The following is a 17,875-nucleotide window of genomic DNA, read 5'->3' as shown; positions in this document are numbered from 1 at the left end:
TAATCCTGATTACCTGAAAGTGGCAGTGCTAATGTGTAATTTATTCCTACAAGAAAGATCACGCCAACTTTGTCATTGCCCATCTTGAATACAGCTGATTTGAGATTACTGCATTGTAGAAGGTCTAATAAAACACATTGGCTTTCAAGCCATGGCACTCTAATTTACGACATCTGCCAGGGAGTGACTGTTATACAGCTATGGTTCTTTTATAATATGGGTGTAATTGAATTTCAAAGTCATCCATTGATTTCATTAGTATTTATGGTTTACTGCTAAATAGTGTCTGTGTATTGATTTATTTAAGAATTACTATACTAGTAGTTGTCTCATGTGTGTTTTTTTTTAATTTAGGCTAGCATAAACAAAGACAAATGGCAATTTGTTAAATTTTTAGAAAGTTTATATGAAAATTTATTTATTTATTTTCTTTATTTATTTTGCTAGTGGTTATTGTGTTTGTTTTGTGTGTGTGTGTGTGTGTGTGTGTGTGTGTGTTTTTTTTTAAATTCTTTCAAATATTTCATACGTCTCCTTTTTCCCCCCATTGATCCCCTCCAATTCCACCCCCTAGGCTAGCCCCACCGCCCCAGTGTCTGTGTCCATTGGTCATGCCAGTATGCATGTATAACAGTGCTTTGGTTTATTTGTTTATTTTTGAATGTTAGCCTAGGAGGAGAAAGCTGTCCTGTGATATCTGGTGTAAGGGTAAGGTCAAAGTGACATTTCATCAAATTCATTTGAATGCATTTCTTCACCCTTATTTGGATTTTCTCCTAGAGAAAGGAAGTTAATACTCTTTGATATTTGAGATGAAACCCATGTATTCCCTTTCTTTAGAAGATTTTTTTTTTTTTTTTGGAGAACTGAGTAAGAGGAAGAGTCTGTGGTTACACTGAATTTTTGGTTTGTTACCTTGTGCTATGAGTGTGTAACTCTAGAACCCAGTTGTCATTTGATAAGTCCATTCTGTCAGAAAAGAGAAATGTAAGAGAAATATAAGAAAGGGTGAGACAAAATTTTGCTGTTGTCCCTCTCTCAATGCGGTTTCAAAAGATTTTATTTTGAAAAATATGAAATGAATTGATATCAAGGATCCTTTCATAAGAGAGCAGTGTATGGTTTTCAGATGCCACAACTTTAGAGAGTATCTCTAATGTAAGGTGCTGTCTTTTTGCCATTGAGATGTATAGCTCATTAATTACACAACTAATTAATCATTGAGCACATGCTATGTTCTAGATATTGGGCTGGCGTCGATACCGGTCCTTGTCCTCACGACTTTAAGAGAAGACAGGCCAATGAATGAGCATAGACTATGTGTATATTGAAAAGTTCCACCTTGAAGATTGGCATAATTTGCTGTTGGAGAACATAGGATGGGTATCTCTTGAGTCTTAGTGAGATCAGGGAATGCTTTTTAGAGGAAGCAATGTCTGAGCAAAAGGATGAATAGAAATCTGATTATCTTAAATGACTTAATACATGCTTCGCTGTTAACCCAGAAACATGTAATATGCTTATTATTCCACCATATCTATGAAGACGATTGTGGGCTTACATTTATGTGAATGATTAATGACAGTCAAGGAATGTAATCAATAATGAAATGTTGTGTGCTTGTTGGGTGACTGATAAATATTTGGAAATGACACCTTTAATTGGCCTTCGTTATTACAACTGTTCTTCAGGGCAAGGTTTCCGTGTAAGGTGTCTAGCAATAGAGGGTTTCAGTGAAGCCATAGATTTCTTGGTTCTCCCCTGTAGGATCCAGGACTCAAGAATAGTGTGTAGGGGAGAGAACCTGTCTCCCTGCTCTTATATTTTAGAAAATACACCGGCAGTTTCCATCTTTATCCAGAATGTTGGAGGAATTGGCAGGATTTGTGGGGGGGTGGCAAGAAGGAAATAGTCTACTCTGGGTATTGAAGAATTCTGGTTTTCTGCTTTCTTCATCTCTCAACTTGAGGGTCTTCATTCCATATTTGCAATTCTCTAGTATCAATTCTAATTATTTAAAAAAATAATTAGAATTGATACTATCAATTCTAATTATTTAAAAAAATATATTGTTATTGATTTTTAGATAGAGAGGAAGAGAGAAACATCGATGAGAGAGAAATATCATTCATTAGCTGCCTCCTGCACACCTTCTACTGAGGATGAAGCCTGCAATGCCGGCATGTGCCCTGACCAGGAATTGAACTCGTGACCTCTTGGTTCATGGGTCAACACTCAACCATTGAGCCACACCAGCTGGGCTCAACTCTAGTTCTTATTGGATGCTTTGCTTAAGAAAAACCATGGCTAAAGTTCCAGAATTTTTATCATGTCTAAAACAAATACATTTAGAAGTTTGTACTGTGAATTATAAGCTTGCTGCTGTTTGTATCTTGTATGGCAGCCTCAAAATGATTTCCATTAATCTTTGTTAAATGTGCTAGGTCTGAGGCTGGCCAATAGTTGACTGCGTATTTGAAATCAATGAGCTAATCATTTCTATTTCAAATATTGTGGGTGTATGTGTGTGTGTGTTTTTTTTAATATATTTTATTGATTTTTTACAGAGAGGAAGGGAGAGGGATAGAAAGTTAGAAACATCGATGAGAGAGTAACATCAATCAGCTGCCTCCTGCACACTCCCTACTGGGTGTGTTCCTGCAACCAAGGTACATGCCCTTGACCAGAATCGAACCCGGGACCTTTGAATCCGTAGGCCGAAGCTCTATCCACTGAGCCAAACCGGTTTCGGCTGTGTGTGTGTGTGTGTGTGTGTGTGTGTGTGTGTGTGTTTTAAGAGGGACCCATTTGTCTGTACTTAATTTATGTAGGTCACTAATATTTTATAACAGAATCACTAGTCATGTATGTTAATTAAAGGACATGTTTTGGGTTGAGGGAATGAGGGTATAGTCTAGTAACATTGTTGACTAGTATTTAAAGAAAACCTTCTATTGATAGATGAGAAGTTTTACATTCTAAGTTAAAATCTAACCAATCAGCCCTAACCCTAGCTATCAGGAACACCTAGGATCTTGTATATGTATTTCTATTAAAAGAGATTATTTGAGATAGGTTATTAATGTAAATTTAATAAAATACATAATAAAACATTTGCAATTGAATGTGAGAGAAACCAGTTGAGACTGGGACAATAGGATGTCCTTTTAATTTTTCCATTCAGAAGAAATAGTTCTAAATTAAAGGAAGTAGAGGAATCTAGTCCAGATCAGTTTCTTAGGCAGAAGGGGAAGGCTAAGAATTACACTTTCAGAAACATTTTATCTCCCTCAACCTGTCCTCATCCCCCTTAAGGCACCACCATAACCACATACTTACTGATGCTTTAAAGAGACAAATTTTTACTATGGAAACAGAAAAAACAATTTTTTTTAGGATTGCTAGCCTATACCATGTAAGCTTTGATATGATAACTTCGGCTGAGGCCCATGACCTCTCTCGAAGCTTAATTGCCAAAGAAATTTGCTTTCCATCGCTCTTGTCAGAACGTGGCTTCTATCTGGAGTAGAACTATCCAGTGTAGTCAAGTAAACGCCTAAGCACAGTTCTATAAATTTGAAACATTTCTCCAACGGGTAAGAAATATATATATATTTTATTGGTTTTTTTACAGAGAAGAACGGAGAGGGATAGAGAGTTAGAAACATCGATGAGAGATCGATCAGCTGCCTCTTGCACACCCCTTACTGGGGATGTGCCCGCAACCAAGTTACATGCCCTTGACCGGAATCGAACCGGGGACCTTTCAGTCTGCAGGCTGACGCTCTATCCACTGAGCCAAACCGGTTTCGGCACGGGTGGTTTCATTTAAATTAGCTACTTTCTGCGCTACCTTAATATGAAGCATTCTAAGTAATTGTAGGATTACAATGTAAGGAACGAGGTGTTTGCCAACTATGCATGAAATACTTCTCTTTCTCTTTTTCCATTCTGAAGCCATACAGATTTAAAACACATTTCAGCTGAGACCTGTTTGGCTCAATGGATAGAGTGTCGGCTTGGGGACTGAAGGGTCCGGGGTTCGATTCCTGTCAAGGGCATGTACCTTGGTTGCGGGCATATCCCCAGTAGGGGGTGTGCAAGAGGCAGCTCATCGATGTTTCTAGCTCTCTATCTCTCTCTATTCCTCTCTGTACAAAATCAATAAAATATATATATTTTTTAAAAAATAAAACACATTTCAAGTACTCACTGGTTCCTATAGCACATGTATTGTTTCCTTTGTTGGTATTTTGTTGTAAGTTTCTCATGCTGGAAAGTTTGAATTATGGGGCTGCAGTGCGTCTTGTACGTGCCTGGTCTTTCATCACCCTGCTTACATTTCCCTCCGCGTGATAATCCCATCCAGGGCCCTGGGAAAGGCGGGGGTCGCCCTCACCGCTGGTCTGGGAGGTCCATAGACCATGCGTGAGGATGTAGGCTCAACAGCCAGACGTTTAAGGGGAAATTTCTTTCATCTTTTTTATTTATTTATTTTCATATTTTCATTTAAACGTTTTCCTGCAGCAGAAGAGGTAGGGGAAGGATATGCATACTTTTTTCCCTTACTTGGGAAGACAGTCTCGTTTGCATATGTATGAGAGTGTTTCCCAAAGATGCATGCTGTGCAATTCTCTCTCCCATTTGCAGTTTTCATCTTTGTGTGGAAACATTGTTATTCAGGTTGGGGTACAGTTTTACTTTCTGAAATGAAAACACCATACTGCTTTGGTATTTTTTTTCTTTTCTTTCTGTTTTCTAGAACTTCCTGTTTGAGATGTTTCACAATAACTGTTTCCTTTTTTATTTTTATTTTATAGCTTTGAAGAAAGACGACACCACCTTTGACGAGGTAGGTTACATTTCTTTATCTAATGTTAGATGTATTTAATTACTGCCAAGTAAAGCCAATAGGTGCCAACTTCACACTTAGACGCCGGGGGGTGGGGGGGGGTGGTGGGGTGGGGGGGGTGTAAAAAAGGCCTTCAGAAAACCCACAAGAGGTGCTATCTCTTCTGTCACACTATATTGTTTGTCAATTTTAAATCAGGCCAATGAGTGAACAAAAATATGTCTTTTTAAATGAACAAACCGAACAAACCCACGGGAGACCCCGCAGGCCTTGGGGGCACTGTCTTGCTGGCGGCAGGGCTGACCCAGTGCGGTGTGCTGTGCATGCCCAGTGCCAGCGTGGAGCCCAGGGAGGCTGGGCACCGCTGTGCCCTTGAACACCTCCTCTGGGTCAGGGTGCGATGCCACCTCCTGTGGATCAGGGTGCCATGCTGCCTCCTGTGGATCAGGGTGCGATGGCCTCCTGTGGATCAGGGTGCGATGGCCTCCTGTGGATCAGGGTGCCATGCCACCTCCTGTGGATCAGGGTGCGATGGCCTCCTGTGGATCAGGGTGCGATGGCCTCCTGTGGATCAGGGTGCCATGCCGCCTCCTGTGGATCAGGGTGCGATGGCCTCCTGTGGATCAGGGTGCGATGGCCTCCTGTGGATCAGGGTGCCATGCTGCCTCCTGTGGATCAGGGTGCGATGGCCTCCTGTGGATCAGGGTGCGATGGCCTCCTGTGGATCAGGGTGCCATGCCGCCTCCTGTGGATCAGGGTGCGATGGCCTCCTGTGGATCAGGGTGCCATGCCGCCTCCTGTGGATCAGGGTGCCATGCCGCCTCCTGTGGATCAGGGTGCGATGGCCTCCTGTGGATCAGGGTGCGATGGCCTCCTGTGGATCAGGGTGCCATGCCGCCTCCTGTGGATCAGGGTGCCATGCCGCCTCCTGTGGATCAGGGTGCGATGGCCCTCCTGTGGATCAGGGTCGATGGCCTCCTGTGGATCAGGGTGCGATGGCCTCCTGTGGATCAGGGTGCCATGCCGCCTCCTGTGGATCAGGGTGCGATGGCCTCCTGTGGATCAGGGTGCGATGGCCTCCTGTGGATCAGGGTGCGATGGCCTCCTGTGGATCAGGGTGCCATGCCACCTCCTGTGGATCAGGGTGCCATGCTGCCTCCTGTGGATCAGGGTGCCATGCCGCCTCCTGTGGATCAGGGTGCCATGCCGCCTCCTGTGGATCAGGGTGCGATGGCCTCCTGTGGATCAGGGTGCCATGCTGCCTCCTGTGGATCAGGGTGCCATGCCGCCTCCTGTGGATCAGGGTGCGATGGCCTCCTGTGGATCAGGGTGCGATGGCCTCCTGTGGATCAGGGTGCCATGCCGCCTCCTGTGGATCAGGGTGCCATGCCGCCTCCTGTGGATCAGGGTGCGATGGCCTCCTGTGGATCAGGGTGCGATGGCCTCCTGTGGATCAGGGTGCGATGGCCTCCTGTGGATCAGGGTGCCATGCCGCCTCCTGTGGATCAGGGTGCCATGCCCTGTTGACGCCACGCATTGTCTGCCAGACTCCCAGAGGACGGGCTGACTTTTCCCGTTCTAGTTTTTCTGTTCTTTGTGTATCAGATCCGCCTTTCTGTACCTGCCGCACAGGAGCAGGGGGGAAAAAAAAGCCTGGTCCAGTAAGGCAGAGGTAATGAATAGCATTCTGAACGTGATTTTTCAAGTGTGCTCTTTCTCGAGTTTTCCCTGTGTCAGTGGGGATTGCCAGAGGAGTGATGTGTTTTCAAAACGTTCTCACGAGTGCCATAAAGGGGTGTTTCGTCGTCGCCATCCGAAGCCATGGCAATTGATCCGTGTTGTAAACCGAGCCACGTGTGGATACGAATATACATACTACATGTTTATCCATGAACACAGAGGTGTCCATATGACGGGCTTATCCTGAAGGCTAACGGAAGCCTAGATTCGTGTGGCGGGGGTCCCCGCAGCGGGTTCCATGGAAGATCTGCCTGTCACCCTCCGCTGTATGCTTCCGAGAGGAGAGGACATGGGTGAGCCTGGCAAGGCCTCTCGGCCCCGGGCCGGCTGCGGTGCAGGGCAGGACCGCTTAGGGAACCTGCTCCAGGCCGGGATTTCTGGGTGAGGCTGGCAGCACTTGGCTCTCACGGTCGGCTGCTTTGGCTGCTGCACCTGCTCCTGTTCCGGGCCCGGCTCTGCAAAGCTGTGTCCCTGGACTCCAAAGCCACTTCTCCTGCCAGCCTTTCTGAGACATCCTATAAACTTAGTTACTGTAGACCCCGTTTGCTGTGGTAATAACAATGTTCTCGAACCCCATATTTCTGGGATTCCAGCAGGGTTACTGAGATGTTTGTGGGAGGGCATTTTCTTCCTTCTCAGAAGAAATCAATGTGAGAATATTGGGCACCTTTTCTCTCTCTCTAAAGAAGAGCCTCCCCTGTAATTATGGAGGGAATGTGAGCTCTCATAAAAAAGAAAAAGAAGGAGAAGGAGCACGCAGAGTCTCCCAGATCCTATGAGCCAGTTACAACCACTGCTGCAAGTTCTCCTTGCTCCTTTCCTCGTGTTAAAAAGCAAGCGGAAAACCACAGCCCACATATTCCATAGCCGGCTCTCTTCCTTCTCACCTGCAGGACCACACATGCTACTTTCCTATGTTTTTACACATAACTGCTAATCATCCTGAGCCATGCAAAACACTCTTGTTTAAATGCTAATGTTAATGATTGCATGCTATGTCACAGCCACGTGGCTTTCAAAAAAAGCTGGGGCTGGAGCCTTGATGAAAAGTTAAGGATGTATATACCACCCTCCATTACCCCCAAATCTCTGCATAAAGTCGGGATTTTGTAATTTGGGGACAATTATCCTTAGCTTTTACAAAGCGTTTTCCTTCCTTGGTGCCACACAAAATTGGTTAAATAACTCCGACCGGTAGACCTCAGAATGCTACCCCTGGAAGAGACATTGGAGGGTACTGGCCCACATCATCATTTCACAGATGGGGTAACTGAGGTCTGGAGGTGCCTGGGAATTTCCAGTTAAGCAGGGGAAGACCCAGGTCAGCAGCCTGGGAAGAGCAGCAGTGAAGGCTGCCTGGGTAAAAGGAAACCCTAACTTAGCCACCTTCTCCAGAGCAACTGATTGACCCCTTCCAAGCTTTTTACAAAATTGTGAGGATTAACTCAGCGAAGGATCAAGGTTCCAGAACAGTGATGGGCACAGAGGAAATGTCTCAGTATTGGTATTATCGTTGTCCTTGTCCTCCTCTTCCTCCTCCTCCTCCTCCCCGATGCTCTCACCATGACATCCACCTTCTGTAGTTGGGGTTGGGAAGCAGGCTACAAGGTTGATTTAGTTCAAAATTAAGAATTAGAGCTATGAGGAGAGTTATTTCAGATATTCCACTAGAACTCTATCTATGCTTTTGTATGACGATTTGCATATTAATTAAAACTGAAACGATCCTCTGAAACCTACTACATTGCAGGTCATTCCAGGTCATTCTGAGGATGACTGCATTCAGCTTTGTGATCCCTTGGGTGTCTTGCACATGGTTAACAGCCAATAACTACCTATTGAATAAGAGTCAATAACTTGCCAATAAGGAGAGCAAGTGTTGAACTGAGTGTCAGACGATGTGAGTTGTCATTTGCCAGTTACTACCTCGCGGGCAAGTCATTTGATTTACCCAGGGCTCACTTTCTCATTTGTAAAGCCAATTAGTTAGACCACCATCTTCAGGTTGCTTTCTTATGTTTAAATGTATGATAGAATTCTACGTAGCAATCAACATAAAGTTACAATTTTACCAAGATCAGAAAAGAGCCCCAAATCTGTGACTAGGTAAACAGGAAGTCAGTGACTTCTAAGGTCCTTTTCAGATTATAGCGATTGAAGTTTTCTTGAACTTGTTTTGTGGTCTTACCATTGGAATTTTAAAACATGGAGCTGGATCCGCCTCTTAGATAGGCATCGGGATGTGGCAGCTTTTCTCCCTCTCTCTCAGTATTTCTGAGCTGGAGCTCCGTGGCTCTGTGGCCTCCTACAGAACGCCTGGAGATGGAGTCTAGTTGCTACTCTTTGGTTTACAGAGAGGATTTTTCTAGGGTGTGTGTCTATGTTTGACTTTGAGTGGGAAAGAAAAAAAAATATGGACCTATTTGAAAAATATGTTTATTTACTTGTTCTTAATTAGATTGCAATAGCCTGACTGGAATTTATTAATTTTCATAACCAGCCTGGAATTTATTCAGTAAATGCTTGCTGTAGAGAGAAATTGAGAGGCACTTTGGAAGTTAAGTATTGAGGGCCTCAGATAGTTACATTGGTAGGTAGTTTTATTGGAAAAGGGGATTTTGTTGAAGCCATCATATTTGGAGAGAGGATGTTCTAAGGATGATTGTTTTGCTCTGAATTCATTGTGCATTTGTGTCCCGATTAAAACATGAAGCATTTTATGTTCTGTGGGATTAATCTGCACATTTAATGTGGACAGACTAATCATTTTACCTAATATAAGAGTAATATACAAATTAACCACCACTCTGCTATACCCACAAGCCACTCCCACTAGCCAATCAGGATCGAGTATGCAAATTAACCCAACCAAGATGGCTGTGGCCATGGAGCAAGCAGAAGGCTTGGGTTTCCCTGGCAATGGAGGAAGCCAAGCTTTCCACACACCCTGGTTGGCCCAGGCCTCCACTCAAGGTTACAAAGTTTCAATTATAGAAGATAAATAAATCCCAACAAAAATGGCAGCAGCCACAGAGCTGGAGAGAGCAGGAGTCTTGAGTTGTCCCGGGTGATGGAGGAAGCCAAGTTTCTGCAGCCCTGGCCTGCCTTGGCCTTGGCTCAAGACTACAAAGTTTCAATTATAGAAGATAAATAAATCCAATAAAAATGGCTGCTGCCACAGAAAAAGCAGGAGGCTTGGCTCTGCTCAAGGCTACAAAGTTTCAATTATAGAAAATAAATAAACCCCAGATACCAGGGCCTCTGCTTGGGTCGCTGGGGGGCTTGGCTGGCCTGCAAATCACCACACAATCCTTGCCCAGACTATCCCATGCCTCAAGGGAACCCCTACCCTGATCTCAGACATCCTTCAGGGCAAACCAGCTGGCTCCCAGGCCTCTATCCTATTTAATAAAAGAGTAATATGCAGATTGACCATTATTCCAATACACAAGATGGCTGCCCCCATGTGGACAAAGATCCTGCCACTATGTGGACACAAGATGGCCACCACAAGATGGCCTGCAGGGGAGGGCAGTTGGGAGGCACCAGGCCTGCAAGGGAGGGCAGTTGGGGGTGATCAAGCTGCAGGGGAGGGCAATTAGGGGTAACCAGGCCAGCAGAGAAGGGCATTTGGGGGTGACCAGGCCTGCAGGGGAGGGCAGTTAGGGGCAAATAGGCTGGCAGGGGAGTGGTTAGGGGGCGATCAGGCTGGCAGGCAGAAGCAGTTAGGGGCAATCAGGAAGGCAGGAAGGCGAGCAGTCCTGGATTGTGAGAGATCCCAGATTGGAGAGGGTACAGGCTGGGCTGAGGGACACACCTCCTCCCATCCCGTGCAAGAATTTCATGCACTGGGCCTCTAGTTTATAAGGATATCCCAAATAAAATTTTATTGGGTTTAGTTTATTTTGTTGCTGTTTTTTCTCCCCAATAAAACTCTCTTCCCCCTCCCACTCACAAACCTTTTGATTTTTGGATCCTTAGGGTTTGACCCAGTACATGGCCAAAATGAAGGGACCAAATAAATAATTGTTAGAGAAACAAATGGTTAAGCCCTATTGAAGGATGAAAGAACGTTGCTATTTGTGTCATAGTTTCTAGTGGACACGGTGTTTTTGGTGACATTGTGGTGAGAGCTAGGAAGTGTCAAGTTCTTAACTGTGATACTATTACAGAACTTTCTAAGTTTCTTTCTCGCCTTTGATCCCCAATAAATGGCATGGCATGTCCTCTGAGTGGATCCATTCTTCCTGGGGCAGTGAACAATACCTATACTATGGCTTCTGGTAAAATTTTTATCTTATTTTTCAAAAATTTTATTTGTTTTAAAATAATAATAACAATAATACCTAAAATGTAAAAGGTCAGAAATATAGTTAACCTACTCCAATGTAAAATTACCACCCATAAAACCTTTTGAATTTTGGAAGCAAAAAGTTCCAATTAAGTATACTTATTTGTGTATAGAAAGAGGTGGAAAAGTCGAAAGCCACAGCAATTCATGAATGGTTCTTGTGCATAAATTAAGAGGTTAAACTGTGTAGTTTTAGTTCTGCTTCATGCATCAGTTTACTTTAGCTCACATAAGTTGTCAGAACAAAGTGTTGACTATGCTTGGCTCTTTGGGGAGAAATACAGAAATTTTAGTTACTAAAATAAACCTTTTAAATGTGAAGAGTTTTATTTGTTTATGGCATATGATCTAGATCACATGTGTCAAACACAAGGCCCGCGGGCCAAATCCGTCCCTCCAGGCCTTGCAATGTGGCTCGCACCGTGCTGTCATCACTGCGCTCCGCTGCGTTTCCATCACAATGACAATTTATGACTGTTCAGTAAACCATTCGGCCCGCAATTTAGGCTGGATTTTAGATTTTGGCCCCTTCTCTGATTGAGTTTGACACCCCTAATCTAGATAGTTAAGCACTTATTTGTATGAGGGGGAAAAAGGTGGTCATTTATGAATTTTTCTAATTGTTCTTTGCTCAGTTATTTCATATTTGCAAAGTATAAGAGACTGCCAATACATTTTGCCATTTTCTAGCTGTTTTATTTTTTATATGCTAGAAAAGTATGTACAAAGCTTATCAAATAGCTTCACATTTTTACATCTGAACTGTAACTTCTTCAAGTACCTTCTTCTAGGTTAACTTGCTTCCTGTCCACTGAATGTGATCATTCTGTGAGATGGATAAGGGCAGTATCCATTGATTTCAGCTTCTAGTCCATGCCTCTCTTGGCTATCTATAACAATAAAAGCCTAAGAGGCCATCATAACCAAAAGGACGACAGAATAGACTGTGTGGGCCGACCAGGCTAGCAGGGGGGTTAGTGAGGGGCAACCAAATGACTGAGCAGCAGGCTGCGTGGGGTGACCAGACCGGCAGGGGGGAAAGTTGGGGGTGACCAGGACAGCAGGTGGTGGTGGTGGGGAAGTTAGGGGTGATCGGGCAGGCAGCCAGGCAGGTGAACAGTTAGGAGCCAGTGATTCCAGATTGTGAGAGGAATGTCTGACTATCAGTTTAGGCCTGATCCTGGGAGATCAATCAGAGATCGGGTCTAAACCGGCAGTCAGACATCCCTAAAGGGTCCCGGATTGGAGAGGGTGCAGGCTGGGCTGAGGGGACTCCTACTCCCCCACCCCCCCACCCCACGTGCATAAATTTTGTGCAATTACATTTTTGTATAAAGATGTAATTGTGACACTTACCTGCAATGATAAATGTGGTGCTGACTTGATTGAGAACTAGAGTCCAGGGGTTAGGTACAAATACAATTTGGGAATATTTCTGGTCATTCTTTTCCATCCATTGAGGGGAGTGGAAGTTGCTGCAGTCTTTTCTCACCCCAACCACCATCCTTGGAGGCCTCAGGGTTTGTGTGAACGATGGATGCATTGTATACAAGGGTCTCACTTCAGACTTCCCTGACTTTCTCACCTAAAATAATAAATCCCAGCCGGGCCGGCATGGCCCAGTGGTTGAGCATCGATATATGAACTAGGTTGTGGGTTCTTTTACCAGTTGTGGGGTGTGACGGAGGCACCAGATCAGCAATTCTCTCTCATCGTTGATGTTTCTACGTCTCTCGCTCCCTTCCTCTCTGAATTCCTTAAAAATTTTAACAGAAATAGGAAACCCCAGGGACAACCTTCCCTTCCTCGCTTTCTCACTCCGGCTGCCCTCCCTCTGTCTCTTTGTCGTCACTTTTTTCCAGTTTCCGGATAACCCCTCCTTTGCTTGCACTGATCCATCCATTCTTCCAGTCCACAGCCCGTCCCCTGCTTCCCTGTTCCTTTGTGGTACATCCCTCTCTTGCCAGTCTCCTCCATGGCCTTGCCCCTTTGTACGCTGCTTGTGGGAGACTCTGCCAGCCCTTGACGTGGAACTGGCGTCTTTTCCTTTCTTGCCAAGAGCTGCTGGAGGAAACAGCTCCACGGCATAAGTCCATTCACCGCCTCCAGCCTCAGCGGGAACCCGAGGCAGCTGTGCACACTGCGGGGCTGGCCTCGTTCCTGCTGAAACGTCTCTTCCCGCTCTCCCCAAACCTCCTAGCAACCCTCCTTCCTTTAAGTAGATGACTTTCCCTCTCTTCGTTCACTAGAGTTGCCATAGAAATTCACTACAAACTGGGTGGCTTAAAGTGGCAGAAATGCCGTGTCTCACCGTTTGGAGACAAGAAGTCTGAGATCTAAGAGTCGGCAGCGGTGGGGTTGGTTTCTTCTGAGGTCTGTGAGGGAGGGAGGTATCCCAAACCCCTTTCCGTACCCTGTGGATGGCCACCTTCTCCCTTTGCTTCTTCACGTTGTCTTCCCTCGGTTTGATATTTCCCCTTTTTATAGGGACATCAGTCAAACTGAGTCAGGGGCCCACTCTTCATTTGACCAGTTACATCTGCAAGGACCCCGTTTCTAAATAAGATCACATTCGAAAGCCCTGAGGGTTCAAGGACCTCAACATAGAGATTTTTTGGTGGAAAAAGTGCAACGCATAACTCCCTCCAGCTTCTTACAACATCTCTTGCTAATAGGCATCTGCTCCTCGCCCACACGTGTACCTTCATTTGCTCCAATCTTACTCTCTCCTCCCTCCCTCATCTTGGAGGGGGGTTGTCTTTTCTGTGCTAGGCTAGTTCTTCCTCCTCTCCTCCTGATTCCTTCCCTCCCTCCCTTCCATGCCAGAAACTGTATAATTGAGCCTTTTCTTATCTCCGCGTTCTGTTTCTTCCTTTGCATCTAGGTGTTACACCACAGGCCCTGAGCCTGGTTAAGTTCCCCATCTCTTTCATCAAACCGGAAACCCTCCGTCCTCTGTGGTCGTGTGCGCATGCCCCCGTCCAGGGGCGTGACCTTCCCGCGCTCCTGCTGCCCCGTGACCTTGTCCTCACGTCAGCGCGGCTGACTCAGCTCTCTGAGTGCCGCACCGCGAGGCCCAGCTGCCCGCTGGAGGCTTCTGCCTCTGCATGTCCAGGTCACCTCCGTCCCAGCACTTACAAAATGTCACTGGTTCGTACTTCCCCTAAACCTGCACCCGCCCCTTTCCCGTCTCAGCGATTGGCAGTAACAACACATGGTTTTCCCAGGCGAAAACCTGACACCATCCATCCCTCCAAGCCCTGACTCCAGGCTGTTGGCCCCGGTCCGCTTCTGCCATCTCCATCCCCACCCGGGAGGTGCCCGTCCAGCCTCATCCTGTCTGGCCTGGACTCGCCGGGGTCTGACTGGCTTCCCTGCCCCCAGTTCCAGCTGAGTGACAGGTCTGAAAGACGCATCAGGCTCTTCACCCCGGATGCTCTGAAAGCTTCCAGTCAGCTACAGACAAGGCCACACTCCCAGTTTGGCTTCCGAGGCCTCTCAGGAGCCATCTGTGCCCACCTTTCCACCTTATCAAACAGCCATCTCTTACCTCAGTGTCTTTGTCGTCATTCAAGTTCCCACGACCTCAGTTCATGACTTTATCTCTTTTACCTGTTTTATCTCAATAACCTCTCAGTTGACCTCGGGTGGTTCCCATCTGTTCCATCTTCCCCAAATGTCTTTCTTGTCAGGATACGTCCTTCACTTCAATTCAGAGATTTGTGCTTCAGGGGTTTATTGATGTCTGGTTTATGTGAGACTCTGGGCATGCTCTCCACCTTGATTCTCAGTCTAGCCGTGCTCACAGAATTTATCCACTGACATTTACAGGCGACCTGCGCCTATTATCTTGTGGTGTGGGGCCTGGGCACAGACACAGTGTTTGTTACTCCTTAGAGTAGGATTTTGTGTAATTTTATATCCTACTTTATTTTCACCGTGGTCCGTGCCTACCAACCCTGGAGGATAGGAACCTACCCCATGTAAAATGTCTAGAATTTTTTAAAAAAATATATTTTATTGATTTTTTTACAGAGAGGAAGGGAGAGAGATAGAGAGCTAGAAACGTCGATGAGAGAGAAACATCGACCAGCTGCCTCTTGCACACCCCCTACCGGGGATGCACCCTCAACCAAGGTCCATGCCCTTGACCGGAATCGAACCTGGGACCTTTCAGTCCGCAGACCGACGCTCTGCCACTAAGCCAAACCGGCTTTGGCAGATGTCTAGAAATTTACAGATCGTTCTCATTGTGCCAGCACGTCTTTCTGTTTCAAATTCAGCATTTTGGGTGACTGACGGAAAAAGAACTCGACCGCCCCCTTACTTCTCTCATGGGAAATGTAGTTGAAACTTTCGGAGGCTTGAAACTTTCTACGCTTCAGTGTTTCCTTCAGTTTGATCACATTTGCCATCTCCCTAATTATGGCAGGCATAATTGCCATAATTATGTCTAGTCCCAGACAGTGCCTAGAATGTCTGGGTAGTGCCGTAAAGACTCAGAGAGGAAGTTCATGTCACAAAATGCAGAATGTATGACATTTGGGAGAATTAGTCACTTTCATCTCCCTTAATTCCCCAAAGACAGAATGTTACAGAAGGTGACGGCATGGATAGTGTCTGTTTTCCCTTCCCGAGCACCATGCATCCCGCATCCCACAGGCCCCTTCGCCCGCAGGAAGTCTCCGCTGGCAGGCGGCTGGCGCTCCCTTTGGGCAGTGCTTTGGTTTGCATGTTTGAATCCATTTGCAGAAAGCTGACCTTTGGTGTGGGAACTCTCTTCCTACAGCCCAGGCACTTAACGATTTCCTTCCACACGTACAAAATGGGCCCGGCTACACTGAGTCCAATATACTCCTGCTCCTTCTGACTGAAATGTGAGCCCCTTATTTATAATCTACACACCCTCAGATTGCTTGGTTGTATTTGAGATAGCTCTTACTGCTAGGAACCATCATCATAATTGAAATCAGCTAAGTAAAGGGTCACGTTTTTATTTTTATTTTTTTGGTAATCATTTTTAGTTCTCAGTTACAGTTGACATACAATATTTTATTAGTTTCGGGTAACATGAATCTGACACCATGCATAGTTATTAGAATATTATTGATTATATTATGACCCATTTGTACTTCTTAATCCCTTCAACTTTTTCACCCATTCTCCAACCCCCTCCCATCTGGCAACCATCAAATGTCCTCAGTATCTATATGTCTGTTTCTCTTCTGCTTGCTTATTTAGGTTTTTTTTTTTTTTTTAGTTTTAATTGTTCATAGGTATGTATTTATTGCCATTTTTCATATATTTTGAGAGGGATAGAGAGTTAGAAACATCCATGAGAGAGAATCATCGATCAGCTGCCTCTTGCACACCCACTGCCGGGGATGTGCCTGCAACCAATGTACATGCTCTTGACCTGAATCGAACCTGGGACCTTTCAGTCTGCAGACCGATGCTCTAGCCACTGAGCCAAACCGGTTTTGGCATTTTTCATATTTTTGATAATTTAAAATGTCTTTTTTTTATTTTTATTTTTTATAAAGAAGACTATTATTTCACGTAATATTTGGTGATAAATTCTTTCAGGTTTTTTTTTTTTTTTTTGTCTTTGTCTCGGAAGTTCTTTAAATGTTCTTCAGTTTTAAAGATAGCTTTGCTGGTCAGAGTAATCTTGGTCTTAGATCCTTGCTTTTCATCACTTTGCATAATTCTTGCCAATCCCTTCTGGCCTGCAAAGTTTCTGTTGAGAAATCATCACTTATGGGACCTCCCTTGTAGGGAACTAACTACTTTTCTCTTGCAGCTTTTAAGAATTTTCTCTTTGTCTTTAACCTTTTGCATTTTTTTTAAAGAGACATTTCTAATTTTTATTCATAAAATGAATCAAAACAGCAACAATAGATGTACAGAGCCACTTATCAATACCAAACTAAGAAGGGAAGAAATATGCCAGAGACATCTTGACAAGCTTCAAAGGAATACACACCAGGCTAAAAACCTACAGCTACACTGTGCTTGCAGAACAGGTTATATTTATTCCTGCATTTTCTCAGTAAGTTCTTCCTTATATTTGCCTTTCTCTTTTCCGTTTTTTAAAAATGATTTTAATATATGGCAGTACTCTTTGCTACAGTGTCTTATATTGCAACATTGTGTACTTATTTTTAAAAGTGAGATTAATAGTTTTTATGTGGCCCTCGCTGGTTTTGTTCAGTGGATAGAGTGCCAGTGTGCGAACTAAAGGGTCCCAGTTTCGATTCCTGCCAAGGGCACATGCCCGGGTTGGGGGCTCGATCCTCCCCAATAGGCCAATCAATGATTCTCATCATTGATGTTTCTATCCCCCTTCCTCTCTGAAATCAATAAAAAAAAAAATTAAAAATAGTTTTTATATGTAAGTCATTTTAACTAGCCAGCTACCCATTAAATTTTAAATTTAAATCTTATATGTATGGGTAAGGAATCTGTGGGGAAAATTTTTTAAGGCTCTTATGACCAGTTAAAATAAAGTAGAAAAAATTGTTCCGACATGTAATTGTGTATTCAGCCGATACTGTGTCAGGTAGAGTACTTGTTTGACTTTTCACGGATAAGCTTTTTTCCCAAGCTGGGCTAGTCTTGCTTTTAAGTACTGAAATTGTGCCTGTAAGAGCCTTGAGACGGGGCAGAGAATGGGGGAGTCCTGAGTTGCCAATGCCATGTGCCCACTTGTGTTCTCTCCCGCTGTGGACACGCTCCTGTGCGATGTCTGCCGAGTGTGATCCTGGAAGGTATCGTGGCACCAGGGAATTACCACTCTAGCCTCGCTGACCTCAAACACATTCTTCTAACTCTGTCGACATGTTCAAGTATGCAAATAATTTCCTTGAAAAACTTGTAGAGCAGACTGATGTCCTTCTCTCAGTTGTGCTCTGATGTATTTTCTTGTAAGG

At 44.7% G+C, this 17,875-nt stretch overlaps 1 protein-coding gene across 1 annotated transcript in view; it reads left to right on the top strand.

Annotated features, from left to right (window-relative positions):
- CDK14 (cyclin dependent kinase 14) overlaps positions 1–17,875 on the top strand; it is a 485,190-nt gene that overhangs the window by 3,690 nt on the left and 463,625 nt on the right. Inside the window, exon 2 of the mRNA XM_036429493.2 lies at positions 4,821–4,852. Coding sequence (XP_036285386.1) covers positions 4,821–4,852 — 32 coding nt within the window. The remainder of the gene's footprint in view (positions 1–4,820; positions 4,853–17,875) is intronic.

Source organism: Pipistrellus kuhlii, unplaced genomic scaffold, assembly GCF_014108245.1.
Source record: "Pipistrellus kuhlii isolate mPipKuh1 unplaced genomic scaffold, mPipKuh1.p scaffold_m20_p_10, whole genome shotgun sequence".
Classification (NCBI taxonomy): Eukaryota; Metazoa; Chordata; class Mammalia; order Chiroptera; family Vespertilionidae; genus Pipistrellus; species Pipistrellus kuhlii.
The sequence above is the reverse complement of the archived record's forward strand: the minus strand, read 5'-3'. Positions and strand labels throughout refer to the sequence as shown.